At 41.4% G+C, this 15,378-nt stretch overlaps 1 protein-coding gene across 1 annotated transcript; it reads right to left on the reverse strand.

Moving 5' to 3' along the window:
- Nucleotides 1-5,832: 5,832 nt before the first annotated feature.
- Nucleotides 5,833-7,191, reverse strand: DRD1 (dopamine receptor D1). The gene has a single exon (XM_066616947.1). It carries the CDS (start codon nucleotides 7,189-7,191, stop codon nucleotides 5,833-5,835), a length of 1,359 nt encoding a protein of 452 aa, XP_066473044.1.
- Nucleotides 7,192-15,378: the final 8,187 nt, after the last annotated feature.

Below are 15,378 nucleotides of genomic sequence, written 5' to 3' on the forward strand. Positions count from 1 at the left end.
GGCTGGATGTTGGACAAAACATAAAGGGAGAGACAAAGTTGGACTTTGAGAGGGGCCTCAAAATCTTTAGTTTTGTAACAGCCTTAAAGAGGGTAAGCAGGAGTTTTTTGCTGATTTGTAATGCAGTTCTATTGGCATGTTTACCCAGAAGTAAGGGTCAGATCCTATCCACATTTCCAGTGCTGATGCAGCCATGCCAATGGGATGTGTTCTGCATCCTGGGGTGAGAGGGCAGTCTTGGAGGCCTCCTCAAGATAGGGGAACATTTGTTCCCTTACCTAGGAGCTGCATCGTGGCTGCATCAGTGCTGGAAAATTGGATAGGATTGGACCATAAGTCTCTGCAGCCTTCATTTGGCTAGCCTTGCCTCACTGTAAGATGGAGGTCTGCTGGGACACAAAAAGAAAAATTGCATTTTAAACAAGTGGAAAATCTAGCAGTTATTCAGGTCTCTCACCAACAACAAAGGCCAAGTGAAGCACGCTTGGTGGGGCAGCAGATTGGTGGGCGGCATCTTCCTCCATCTACCCATTTAGCTGCATTACTTCTCATTATCATCATCCTTAGATTGTAAACAGAAGAGGGGAATGGAATGGAGGTGCTGAGTTGAGAAGAGTGGTGTACTAAAGCTTCTCCACTCTCCTCTACAGTTCCTCTTTCACTCTGACCCCTCTTCCTTTTACAGTCTAGAGCAGCGGTCCTCAAATTGCTTGGGGGTAAATATCCTGAGGGAAGTGTTGGCAGCGACATGATCCCCAGGATCATGCCACTGCTTTAACCCATCCCTTAAGGGGCTAGAGGCTGAGGCTTTCAAGCTGGGCCATCACGATGCCCCAGTATAAGAACCTCAGGTCTAGAGAGTAGGAAGAGTAGGGGCTGGCACATTAGGTAAGGGGTAAAGCATTTGGCATGTTGCCTCAGATGCCAGGAGGTCAGTCCTGCCACCACCATTTGGAACATGATTGTCTTACCAAGCACAAGAAAATTGGTAGTCTCAGCTCTAAGGAATTTCAAGATTTTGCTGATATAGAGGCTACCAAGTTTCTCTTCAGCTTTCTGCCCCGTACTTGCAAGAGACACATGTGTTCTAATTAACCCTGGTGACAAATCTAAGAGTAAAATCACTAGATTTTTTTTCTGTCCAAAAAGAGGAATAACCATTTTTGGTTTTTTGTACCATTAGCTCTCTGTCTCACATATAACAAGGCTAAAGAAATTAAGCCTGCATTACAGCTTCGTCCTTCGATCTAAAAATTGTTAGTGAGAGAACATTTAAACATCTGACCTAGGACATCCTGCTGCTGACCTGAAAGTCACCATCCAATAAGGGAACTTAAAAGAGAAAGCCCAGCTATGAACCTGCTGAATTAGAATTTATCAAGCGACTTGATCCCATCCATTCAGAAGTAACAATAACAAACAAGAAAGCAACTCATTATAAATATAATTCACATAATAATAAAGGAAAATATATTTCATGTTGTTTTAAAACCAATAAAGCTTAAAATCACATATGCAGAAGACCTAGGAATACATTGTAGGATAAAATGTTTGGTTTGTACAAACGTATCTATTGTCTCTTAGCATGGCTGGCCCAACCATGAAGCCACATGATGCAGCTTGCATCAGGGCAACTAGTGGGAGGAACGGTGAACTCAAGATGCCCTTCCCATGCTGCCACCACCCCCTTGATCCCACTGTGGATGCTAGCCACATTGATCCACTTCCTGGTCACTAAACATGAGCAGGAGTCAGATCAGCCCCTTTTCTCCCCATGCTCCATCCTCATATCAGGTTTAAACAAGCATATCCCTTTAAACTTTAAATGCTATGCAAGTACAGAGCAGGGGGATAGCGAAACTTCCTTCCTGTCATAGCATTTAAAGTTTAAACGGATGCAAAGCCCATGCAAAGATGAAGAGCAATTAGGAAGTAAAGAGCCTTTTTCTTCTTTTCCAGTATTGCTGGAAGAAGAAGGGAAAAAAGACTGCCATGGTCTGGATCACTTCTCCTTGGCTTCTTGCTGCTTACGAAACACCAGCTAGGCAGAGAAAGGTGATCTGGAGTATGTCCCCCTTCATTGCTTGAGAATGCCAGATGCAAGGGAGGGCAGCAGGTTGCAAGTGTCTTGTCTTGTTTGCTCCCTGTGGCATCTGGTGCGCCACTGTGATATACAGGAAGCTGGACTAGATTGGCCTGATCCAGCGGGGCTCTTCTCATGTTCTTATGAGGTGCTGTAAGATGCATCAACAGCAGACTGATGGGGTAAGAGCAGGGGTAAGATGGGGTGGATTTGGGCTGCTCTTTACCCCATCTGCCACCACCCCCCTTACAATCTGCTGTGGGTGCAAGCCACACTCATCCACTGTCTGTGTGCTAAAAGTGAACAGAAAGTGGATCATCGGCCTCCTTGCACAGGACTTCCATGACTGCAAATTAATGAGTGCAGTAAAGGGGCTACATTAAAAAAAAATAAAGGTGAGCAGAGGCAATCAATTCAAGGAAGCATCTGAAATGAAAACAATGTTTCAGATTACTCAAATATACATCAGTATGATATTTACAGTTCTGCCAACACCAGTTTGTATTGCAGAAGTGTATGTTTCAATCCAGCTCCAACATGAATAAACGGCCAGGTCTGCTTGGGGCAGCAAAAATATACCATTGATTGCTTAGTACAGGGGTTCTCAAACATTTTAGCACCTGGACCTACTTTTTAGAATCTGTCGGGACCCACTAGAAGAGATGTCATTAACCTGGAAGTGACGTCATGGCTGGGAAGTGACATCATCAAACTGGAAAATTTTTAACACCCTCTATATGACAAAATCAAATCAAATGAATCAATTCATTAAATAAGAAAATTAAAAGTTTTCAAGAACTATAAGTTTAAACATTTATTTAAAATTAAGAACCCTCCAAACCCTCCCACACAGTCACTGATCTGTTAAAAAAAAATGCCCCAAACAAACACTGCAATCTGATCCACAGTTACCTGATATTAAGCCCCATAGACTGTCATTGTTAAAAGCATATAGATACTGCCTGTGAAAAGCACAGATCTGTAACATTTCCCCAAATGCAGTCACATACCATGGGAGCATCACGTCTAATGTATTAAAAGAAAATACACATTGAAATGAATGGGGACCCACTTGAAATTGGCTCACAACCCACTCATGGGTCCCAACCCCACAGTCTGAGAAACACTGGCTTAGTCAAAATACATTCCAGAAATACAAAACAAAAATCATCAGTTTGAAACTTGGCCCAAGAAAAAATTGGAGTTTGAACTGGTCAATCCAATTTTGGGGAACCAAAATTATTCTTGAATATTTTTATCTCTGTGTTATGAAAAATCAGAATCCACAAAGATGGAAGAAAGCATTCAGCCCAGGAGACCAAGCAGGATGTTATGAAAAGTGGAGATAGCAACTTCTCCCTTAGAATAACAGCATATAGATGTGAATATAAGCCCACCAAAATAATTTCAGCCATTATATACTGTATTAGATAGGATTGGAGAACTAGTCAGCTATGGGAGAGTTAGAATATGTTTATGTTTATGAGTTTAGAATATGTAATATATCTTTATGTTACATTTGAAGGATTTGGTTTTTTTTCTGTTGCCCAGTTTCAACAAGGATAAGATATTTTGATAGGATCCATCGATAGGATGTAGGACAGGATGTTTCGATAGGATGTTTCTAGCTGGTGTAGATTTGGAGTAAGTTAAATGTCACAATGGTTGTAACAAGATGTTCCAAAGCAGGGAGAAAGAAGAGTGGGAAGAGATTATTATTAGCAAATATTCAAAATAATAAGACAAATTTTAAAAATCCAGGATTTATTTAACAAATGCAATGTAAATTGCTTTATTTGACCTTTATGTTCACAAAATAATTTTATTATATGTATGAAAGCAGCTTACAGGCAGTAAAATTATGAAAACATTCACAATACTTAAATAACACAGACCTGATTCAGGATGTATATTTTTATTCTTCTTCTAATTTATCTCTTCGGTTCACTTTTCCTGACTACAGTTCTTGATGAATGTGACGAGTAGTTCCTCAGAAATTCCCCCCTCCCTCCAAAAGAAAAAATCCCTAATACAGTAATTTTCTTGGAATATGTTTGTATATCAATGCTGGTGACTTCTGTTAAAAGTAGAAACTTTGTTTTTATTTTACATTACAATGGGACAAGAATTTTAGTTTCAAAGGTCTAAAAAATAAATCTCGACAACTTTTTGAGGAGCTCACATCATAGTAGGGGTGACTTTTGCTGCTCCATTCACTGTGTCTGAATCCATAATAGAAATCAGGCACTACAATTTTGCAATGGGCAGCAAACAAAAGGGACAATAAAAATGAATTAATAGGGTGTAGTTAGCCACTACAGTATCTCATTTGGGTCATTCCAAATGAGATACAGTAACAGATAATATAATTCAAGATGGGGAGTGTAGCTTCTGTAAAACCGATGGGATCAACACCTCTCCTTATAATTTTTAGATGGTAATTACTGGATCAGACCAAGAGTTCAAAGTCCAGCTTCCCATTTGCCAGCCATCCAGAAGCTTCTGGGAAGTACACAAGCAGGGCACTGGGGCAATAGCTTATCTTCACTGTTTGCATCCAACATCTGTATTCGGTGCACTGCCTCTGACAATGGAGGTTCTATGTAACTATCATAGATAACAATTGTTGGTAGATCTAGCCTCCATTTCACTGAATGTGTGTTTTGGAGATTTTAATTAAGAGAAGTCTGAGGGAGGAGGATGCTTACTTTACAAAATGGCAAATGCTCTTGTTGGCTAACTAAGGTGGTTTCCTTCTTAGACCAATTCACCTTGGAAGTTTTATTCATATGTAAAGGGTATACTATATACAGTTTCACATGCTGACGTTCAAGCACAGTCAACATAACATGAAACTTCAAAATGAAAAGCAGTAATTTTGTTTCTGTAAGGGCCCAACTGTAACAACTTGTCATTCATTCAACCCTAGTCCTATGATCAAAGCGCCCACCTCACTAAAAATACCTCGCGGTTACGCAGGTTACGTTGTGGATTCATCATCCTTTGCAACACTTTGAACAACTATGAGTCCATAAGTGATCCAAGCGATGCTGACTTTTCGAAGGCTCCTTTTGTAAAGTGCTGACTAGTAAACTGGTCAAAACGCAGTGAGTGAGACCTCAGGAATATCTTGTTCTTCAGACATATATTAAAATAAGATAAATAAAGCTAGATCTGTTGTAACATATGAAAAATAGCCATTTAAAATCATAAATAAATAAAGCCAATATCGACACATTTTCTTTCCTATTAAAAATATTCCACTCTTGCTATAAGGCTCAGTTGATGTTCAGAAATCATTTATAAAGGCATCCACCTACCCTGACAATTCACCAAACTTTACTCGCAACCTATAAACACCCATGAACAACTATGCATGTCAAACGAGAACCTCATATTTAGTTTAATACATTTGATTCATACAGTAAAGTGTATTTGCTTCTCCCAGTTCAGCTTCTGCAAATATTTATCAAGCTGGCTCTCCCCCCACCCCCTTGCAGCTGCTCTGAATCTACATTTTAGATCCATTTCCACTCAGGAAGAGCAACACAGAACAATCCTAAGTACGACATATGCAAGTCAGAATTCTTTGTTTTTCAGATTTTATGCTTCTGTCCAACAGTAGCTGATTGAGCTCTGGACTTTTGTGTGATGGCTTTAACTCTCACAATAGTACACTTTCTTACAAAAAAAGAAAACCTTGAATATTTGTCTTGGACTATTACATCTTGATGGGCTAACGTTACACCTCAGGTTTTATGCTGGCCGTTTTGTGTGATGGGATTTATCTTTTCCAAAGACACATCTGCTTCAAAATCCAAGATGCCTGATAGGGCTGGAGACACTTTCTCCAAAGTTTTAGATAGTTCCCCCTCCTCTTCTTTTCTCATAATGTCATCATCTTCTGGGCACATAACAGCATGTGGGATCAGATAAACCAAATTACACTCTTTGGGACTGGATCCTCTGGGTTCAAGCTGACTGGAAAAGGCTATGCCTCCATTGTTGTTGATACTAACTGTCTCTATAGGATTGCTGGTAGCAGGACAGAGTCTGTAGCATCCCAAGAGAGTTGAAAATGCCTTGCGGAAATCTGCATTAAAGGCATAAATGATGGGGTTCAGCGATGAATTGGCCCATCCAAACCAAACGAAAACATCAAAAGTGGTCGAACTAATACAAAAAGGTTCTGCTCCCCTGGATGGTATACTAGTTTCACAGAAGGGCACCATGCAGTTCAGTATGAAAAAGGGTAGCCAGCAGCATACAAAGACACCCATGATCACTGACAAAGTCTTTAAAACTTTTGTTTCTCTTTTGAAGGACATTTTGAAGGAACTTTCGGACTGCTGACAATCCAGGCTATTTCCATTGCCAGTGGTGGTTTGGCAGTTCTTAGCGTGCACTGCTGCTCTTTCCAAGGCCGAAATGCGTCTTATCTGTTTCTGAGCAATCCTGTATATCCGTGTATAGGTTACTATCATGATGGCCACTGGGATGTAAAAGCTAATGAGAGAGGAAGAGATGGCATACATCCTGTTTAAACTGGAATCACAGTTGTCCATGGCTACACCTTGAAAACTGGCATTGAGGTCTAAAAAGCTGGTGGTTTTAGCCTTGTGCCAGTTCAGTTGCACAGGGATAAAGGAAATCAACACAGACAAGGTCCATGCCACACTGATCATGATGAAGGCTGCCCTGGGGGTCATTTTCCTTTCATATCTAAACGGACTGGAGATGGCCCAATATCTGTCCACACTGATGACACACAGATTCAAGATTGAGGCTGTGGAACACATGATATCGAAGGCTACCCAGATGTTACAGAATGATCCAAAAGGCCAGAATCCGGCTATCTCTGCCACCGCTTTCCAGGGCATGACCAAGACTGCCACTAAAAGGTCTGAGACAGCCAAAGAGATCACAAAGAAGTTGGTCACCTTGGACCTCAGATGACGAAACCTAATCACAGCTGCACAGACCAACGTATTCCCTAGCAGTGTGGACAGAATTAGCAGGGAGAGGAAGCAGCCAGTGAGGATTCGGAAGCAGGAATCCCTTTTCACAAGCAACCCTTCCCCGTCCATAGTGGTGTTGTTCCAAGTCATATTTTCTCCTGAGGCGAGATCATATCGTGGGGTTGGTGATGACATCAGCTCATGTCCTTGCAGAGCTTTCAAAATAGACATCAGGTGTCCGTTAATTACTCACTACCAGGCAGAGCCCGAAGGCTGGTGCTATAGTCTCTTTGCCCTTGGGAAGAATCCCATCATCCTTAGGAATCTCATTAAGAAACATCAGGCATTCTGTGGCAAGAAGTAGCTGAGGCTGCCTATCACAGTCATTATCTTTTTATCCAGCAATCTTTTTTTTTACTTTCATAGAATTTTCTAACAGGAACAAACCAGCAGAGAAAATCCTCAGAGAGTTCTGTACAAATAAAGTCAGCAGACCAGGGGCACAAACACTTTGCAGCTTACATGTATTCTCACTTAAATAGGCTATTGATTCAGTTTATCCAGTGTCCATTTAACTAGCCCTTCGGGTCTATTGAAGCGTAATGCATTAGGTGCTTTTGTTTCTAATTTAATTTTCCATCCCTCTAATTGGCAGAACGGCCTTCGTACCATTCTGCTATGAAATTAAAATGTCAGTTCTCTTTATAGGTAGCCTCAGGAATCAACTCCTCATTTTGTTCCACATTGTTTAAGATTCACAGTCCTAGAGGCAAAGAAAATAAATGTACATCTTTAGACATTAAATAGATAAGGGATCATTATGCTTTCTTAAAAGAAGAAATTCAGTCCTACCTTTTTTCTTTTTGGTATTCTCTTCTTGTTGGGGAAGAACCTTTCTCCTCCACTTTATCATATAGAATTTCAATTGCATAGCAAAGCAAAAAGATACAATCACAGCAGCAGGCAGGCTGCATTGCATCAGGTATAATTTTCTGATCACATGAATGGGAGGCAGGTGTGTGGTTTAGCAGGTGTGAATTTTTCAGCAAAAACCACTAGAGGTAACTTTCAAGATCTCGGCATTCAAGTTCACCTTCTAAGGACAAGGCATGGGCAAGCTCCTTTGATTCCAGCCATACCTTATGATTCACGTGCAAACTCTGTGCATCAAGTCAGTCTTGTCTGAATGCTCATCACCCAAGTCACGCTTTGTACATCCTGTGGAAGTGGCACATCAGGATGAAATCTTCTCAATCGAAGGCACAAAATTTCTAACTCTCTGGCAACAATCTTGGAGAGGCTTATATTGCCTTTTAATCTTCATTGAAGGGAGGAAGGAAGGGAGTAGGAAACAGACCTGAGTACAGATCCCTTTGGCCCTTGATATAGTTTCCTAGCCAATGGCTATACTATGTAAAAGACGAGTGCACTACAAAGTTAGCTTTGGTCCTTTGCTGTCAAACCACTTTTCCATGGCTCTCAGATCCACTTGCCAACTATAGCTCTTTGTTGCTACACACCAGAGATTAGGTCTGAGTCCCTCTCTCTTTAGAAGTGCCCAGGTACAGCAGCTTTTTCAGGGTCTCCTGTTCTCTGCCCTTGAATTGACATCTTTGATCCCAGGCACTCTCTTTTCTTCTTGCCACCCCAGGGTCTCTGATCGCACAGGCTTCCTCCTGCCTGGGCAAGTAGATAGCAACATCACCTTGCTTGAAAACCTCTGTCTGCTTGGGGTTGCTTCCCTAAATCACAGAGGAGTGAAATCCAAGCATGAGACAGTAACATTAAAAAGGAGTAATTTGAAAATTACCTGACCTTAAAATCCAAGCAACTTGCCCATGGAGAAGCACTGAACAGAAAGCCTCTTTCTTACTCCATTATAGCAGATAAATATATACTGTGTATGGAAAGTTCCAGGCAGACACCAATTGAAAAATTAACCACCCAATTTTGAGCTTGTCATATAGCACTCTCTCACCAAATCATCAGGATGTCAAACTATTCAGACAGTAAATGGAAACAAATGTGTTATTTTGAAATGGTCCGTAAAAGTACACACCGGAGAAACCCAGGAGGCATTTGTTCAGCGATACTATTCGGCATACACATGCACTTACGTGTGACGGTGGATAATCACATGTATGTAGAAATATGCTCTGAAACCTGAAACACCCACAGGAAAAAAAAATCTAAGCATTCCAACTCTCCTAAGCTGCAGTTTGTTAAAAAAAAAATAAACCAACACATACGGCTGAAAGGAACTCCATCACCTAGCCATGAACCCCCAACTTCCACAAACAAAAAGTGCCCAATTCATGCTGACATCAAGGTCTGAGATGTGGTTTTACCCTATGGCATGAACTTACCAACACAGAGAAGTCATTTATCCGACAGTATGGCTGTTGCAGGGCACTAGTGGTACAGGCTCCCCGCTGAAAGAATAACACTCACCTCATCTTTTTGCTGCTGGTTTCCTTCGTCCCCACTCTCCCCCCCCTCCCCAACACGCTACACATAACCACTTTCACTCATTGCAATTCATTGTTCACTAACTTCACGCTAAACAGAGTATAGTGTGGGCCTGGCTCCCTCTTCTGGACAAAACCAGAGGTGCTTCTCCATATTAATGCACAGCATAAGCACGGTTTGTGTCCCTTTTTGTTGTGACTAGGTGGAGACATGGAGAAGGGCAAGAGGGAGGAAGAAAAGAGCTTTTGATTGACTCCTCCCTCAGCACGCAACACCTTCTGGAATCAAAGCATTGCTCCAGCAGGCGCCACAATAAAAACAAAAGGTATTTTCTCTGCATAACTTTTCGGACATTGGTGGCTTGACCTGAGGGGACTGGTGAAATTTTGACAGCTTCAGTCACATCTCTGCATTTGGTCCAATCATTTCTTACTGAGAGCCAGCGCTGCTGTTACAATGACATAATGTCTTAAAATGGTGCACTGGTGACATTTTCAACATGAGAGCAGATTAGACTCTTTGTGCTCTGCCTCCATGTGTTCAGGGTCCCATCTATACATGTGTGCACACCTTAGCATGTATAGGCTTTGTACTTTCAAACTGTATCCTTCATTTTTTCAAAATACGGAGTATGCATTCAGAGCACATGCATTGGGATGTACATGTATAAGTCCCTGTGGAATTTGAACTTCACAGACATGGAGACTGAAGGAACAAACCCAGCAGCGTGATTCTAACTATGCCTAGAAAATGTTCTCTACTCAGGGCTACAGTAGCTTAAGGATGGGTATGCCCATGTTTAGGCAAAGATGTAGCTGAGAGACTGCCAGTGTTTCTTCCATCCATATTATCTGCACCCTAACAGATTCAGGTGCGGTGTAGTGATTAGTGTTGGACATACATGTTACATGTAAATGTATATCTCAAAACCCAATGGCTCCTCCTCCTACTGAAAAGCAGCTTTAAGAAAAGTTGATTTAGAGCACAGAAGCATGAAGGAAGCAGTACTTAAACTATCCCCCAGCTGTTTTTCCTGCTGCTCAACCATTTTTGTGTGTGTCCTTAGAACGTTTAACTGCTTTTTATAAGGGCAATTACAACGATTGCAAGTTAAATCCCATCTTCTTTCTCTCCAGTGGTTACTCCAAATGGAAACTGGAGGAGTCTACTTGATTATGAAAACTGGGAAACATTTCAAATATATTGTAGGCATGTCAAATGGGATCAGATCACTGCCGTAACACAAACTGCTTCGGAAGCATCTTCTGTGCCTGAAGAGATTTGTTATGTGGGGTGGGAGGGCTGCTGTTTGAGGAAACACAAGCTCAAAGTCTTCCGGAGCATGTGGAAGTTGGTGTGTGATGAATTCCAGCCCCTGGTAACATGGTAACAGCACACATAGAGAATGTCTTGAAAATACAGTATTCCTGTGCTGACTAGACTGAAAGCAGAAAACAGAGGGGCAAATCCCTTGCTCAGGTGTAATAATTCCACAAAAATTAATCAAGTTTCAATCTTGTGCCTTATCCACTAGGCCAGTGTTTCTCAAACTATGAGTTGGGACCCACTAGGTGGGTTGTGAGCCAATTTCAGGTGGGTTTCCATTCATTTCAATGTTATTTTTTAATATATTTTAATATTTTAGACTTGATTTTATTTTTAATATATTAGACTTGATGCTACCATGTTATGTGACAGCATTTGGGGAAATATTACAGATTTGATTTTTCTCTGTAAACCGCTTTGTGAACTTTTAGTTGAAAAGCGGTATATAAATACAGTTAATAATTAATAATAATCTGTACTTGGAACAGGCTACTATGTATATGCCTTTAACAATGACAGTCAATAGGGCTTGATGATGTCACTTCCAGCCATTACATCACTTCTGGTGGGTACCGACAGTCATTCTAAAATGTGGGTTCCAGTGCTAAACTGTTTGAAAACCACTGCACTAGACACTTGCCCCTTTTATTTGCAAAACTTTTTCCTCTTCAAATCCATTTGGCAAACTTTGTAAATGGCCACTGATTTGGGTCCACACTCACCCATGCACTATTGCTACTAAACTATAGATAAGGTTATATATGCCTAGCTCTTTTTTATTTTGCAACTCACTGTTGATCATGCAAAGTATTATGTCCATATTCAACTGCATGACTGATATAGCTTATCCTATTTGCATAATTGCAGGCAGGAGGTCTGACTCAGTTGGTAGAGCTGTCGCCTTGTATGCCTGAAGATCTGAGGGTGCCAGTTCAAAACAACTGGAAGTATCTGAGAACTGACAACACGCTGATATACTGATGAGCTGACCCTCAGTGGCAGAGAGGAGTTGCTGTCAAGTGGAGCGTGGGAGGCGAAGCAGACAGAAAGAGGCCAGGCCGGGTAGGAATCCAGCTGGAATGAGTTCTATGAAAGATTAGAACTGAGTTGGCAACCTTCAGTCTCGAAAGACTATGGTATCACACTCTGAATGGTGGTTCTGGAACAGCGTCTAGTGTGGCTGAAAAGGCCAATTTGGGGGTGACAATCCCTTCCACACTGGGAGCAAGTGCAGTCTGTCCCTGGTCTGTCTCCCTGGTTATGGGCCTTCCTTCTTTGCCTCTTTGCCTCAGTCTGTTGGCCAAGTGTCTCTCCAAACTGGGAAAGGCCATGCTGCACAGCCTGCCTCCAAGTGGGCTGCTCAGAGGCCAGGGTTTCCCACCTGTTGAGGTCCATTTCTAAGGCCTTCAGATCCCTCTTGCAGATGTCCTTGTATCGCAGCTGTGGTCTACCTGTAGGGCGCTTTCCTTGCACAAGTTCTCCATAGAGGAGATCCTTTGGGATCAAGCCATCATCCATTCTCAGGACATTACCAAGTCAATGCAGGCGTCTCTGTTTCAGCAGTGCATGTCTACTAGGGATTCCAGCTCGTTCCAGGACTGTGTTGTTTGGAACTGTGTCCTGCCAGGTGATGCCGAGGATGCGTCGGAGGCAGCGCATGTGGAAAGTGTTCAGTTTCCTCTCCTGTTTTGAGCGAAGAGTCCATGACTCGCTGCAGTACAGAAGTGCACTCAGGACACAAGCTCTGTAGACCTGGATCTTGGTATGTTCCGTCAGCTTCTTGTTGGACTATTTAATTTTTAAAATCCCTACAGGGGTTTAGAATAGCCTGCTATGTAAACCGCCTTGGATTAAAGTCTGAGGAGAAATCTGATGACCATATTATTAATTTAAAATTGTTTTTCTATCTCTTGTTGCTGTTTTAAATTGTTGAAGTTGATTGTATTGTAAATTGTTGTTGTTGTTTTATCCTTTAGCTAGTCCCAAAGTGACTAACAATCTTCCATCTAGATATGAATGAATAAATAAAACAAAAAATTGAAAAATAAGTTTTTAAAAATCAATTTTGGGTAACAGTAGCCTTCAACTGCCTAAACCTTCAAATAAGTTCACCAAGTATGATTTTCTTTCCATTCAAATGCTCCGTCATGAAGGATGAACCACTTTGTTAATTCACAAAGATCTACACAAAATCTTTCAATATCTCAAGTCTGACAATTTAATGAAAGGTCTTTTGCTTGTGGATGTTTCCTGAAGGTGAGATTTACGACAAATTCATTGTGACAAATCTGTTTTCAAGGATCTAAATAAAACTTCTGTGACTAACAATGGCCAAAGAAGGTTGGGAAAATATAACTGAAGGACATCCAAGAGGCTGAGGGTACAATACACACATTCTCAAGGCAAGCATGTATGTTTGAATCACTGCACCACAGAATCCTGAAAGCAATTAACACATACAAATGCGTAGGAAGCATTGATTCTGTCTTCTGTGCCTGACAAGGGCCTACATGGTTCAATTAGCGCAGGAGCCAGAACAGTGTAACTACTAGACTACATAAAACCCATTTCTAAAAATGGAGGAGAAGCCATTATTATGGCTCCCTTCCAGAAAGCTTGGTGAAAATTGAGATCCTATCCAGAACATTCTGCTTAGCTTAACATCTCTCTTAATGAAAGAGCCTGCTTCAGATTTATGTCTTTGCCATTACAGCGTAGTCCTAATAATTATATTATTAGATTGTGGTTTTCCCCTTTTTAATTTTTATTTTTCTAATCTCCTGTTTTGCAAAACCATATCTCAGGATTCATGAATACTATGGAATAAGAAACTGTGACTACTCTTTGCTGCCTGCTATTCAAACAATTTTAAATGTAATGTATACAGACTACCAAAAGCCAGTAAAATAGTCATTTAAAAGTACATCTCCTGTGTTGGCATAACAACCTTGCTCCAGTGAAGCTTGCAAATGAAGACATAAGAAATCCTAGGCAGGGTGTAGGAGGGAGGGTTAACTGTCAGGAAAGGACAAATAAACTCACTGAGCTGTCATGCAAAATCAAAGGTTAATTTCCTAGGTTTAGCATTTGCAAAGCTGCTTTTATGCCACCTATAATTTTTCCTAATGTCAGTGACAACAGATAATGCTTAGCTAACCTTGAGGAGCTAACAGTAATGCTTGTTACAATCTGTTTTTTGTTTTAAAAAAAAAGGAAAAAAGAAAAAAGATTTGTGCCGCAGCATGTTGCAAAGAAAAACTTTGCCTTGTTATCCTGTCCTCTAAACATAATTTGCATCATCCTTAAGGAAAGGGTACAGCATGAAGAGGTGAGCAAATATCATCATTAACCTTCATGGGGGCCTTCATGGGCTGCTTGGTAGGAGAAAAATTTCAGAATGAATAGAAATACATTAAACCATTTCCTCTGGGCCATTTTAAACAGCTTTCATTTCCCCAATAGGAGAAGTAAAATGTTTCCACTATCAAAATGCATCCAGCACTGGAAGGTACTCAAGCAGCTTCAGAGAGCCCTATCTGTGGCAAGGGAGATGACTGGGACTCAGTGAAGCCTGCAGCTTTTTGTGCACAGTGGATGGTACTAAAAGCCACACTGGAGCAAAAACAGGAATATAAGAGGGCTGCCTTATATGGAGTCAGGCTGCAGGTTTGTATTGCTTAGTTTTGTCTTCACTGCTTGGCAGCAGCTTTCCAGTGTTTAGGACTGGACTCTTCTGTAGCTCTGCCTAGAGATACCAAGGATAGAAACGGGGACCTCCTGCTTGCAGAGCATGTGCTGGGATATTGAGTTAGAATCCCACTCCCCCAAAAGTCCAGGTGGCAGAAAGGAATGTCAATACCATTGCCTGTCATGCTGCAGATAGCCTGTCGCATCCATAAGCCACACCAGTCTAGGGCTTTTAGCCCCAAGCAGGTATAAAGAGGATAAACAGTCAGGAGTGGAGTGAGTGGGTTGAGTATGTTAGTGCCCAAGCAGCCGGTTGAGTCCCAGAGATCTGAGCTATTTTTTGGAACAGCTGCCCCCAACGATGGCATCTGCTGATGGTACTGTAGCCACAGCCTGTCATTGTGACAGTTTCATGGTACACGCTCTCTTAGAACCTAAGAACAGCCCCACTGGATCAGGCCACAGGCCCATCTAGTCCAGCTTCCTGTATCTCACAGCGACCCACCAAACGCCCCAGGGAGCACACCAGAAACACTCTTAAGTGTTTATGACTGCAAAAGCAATTGCAAAGACTCCTAAACTCAAAATCCCATCTTTTAATGTAACATAGCCATTTGTGTTGCACGTAAGGACAAGAATATTGTTAGCAACCGCCTAAAAAGCCCACCGTTGTTGAGCATATGCTGCAAGCACCTGCTGTTTTGACCTGTTTTGATGACAAACCCCTCTTGCTTGTCAGCAGCCAATATGCAGCTGCACATATATACTTTGTTCACAACAAGTGGGGATGATTGGAAAACATCTGTAAAGCTTATGTAAACCTCTCAACAGGTTTTAAATTCTAGCGTTTTATGC

This window comes from Tiliqua scincoides, chromosome 2 (assembly GCF_035046505.1).
Source record: "Tiliqua scincoides isolate rTilSci1 chromosome 2, rTilSci1.hap2, whole genome shotgun sequence".
Taxonomy (NCBI): Eukaryota; Metazoa; Chordata; class Lepidosauria; order Squamata; family Scincidae; genus Tiliqua; species Tiliqua scincoides.

Bases quoted from the DNA above. Each gene is read 5' to 3' on its own strand.
- DRD1 (XM_066616947.1), bottom strand. From the start codon at position 7,191: ATGACTTGGAACAACACCACTATGGACGGGGAAGGGTTGCTTGTGAAA.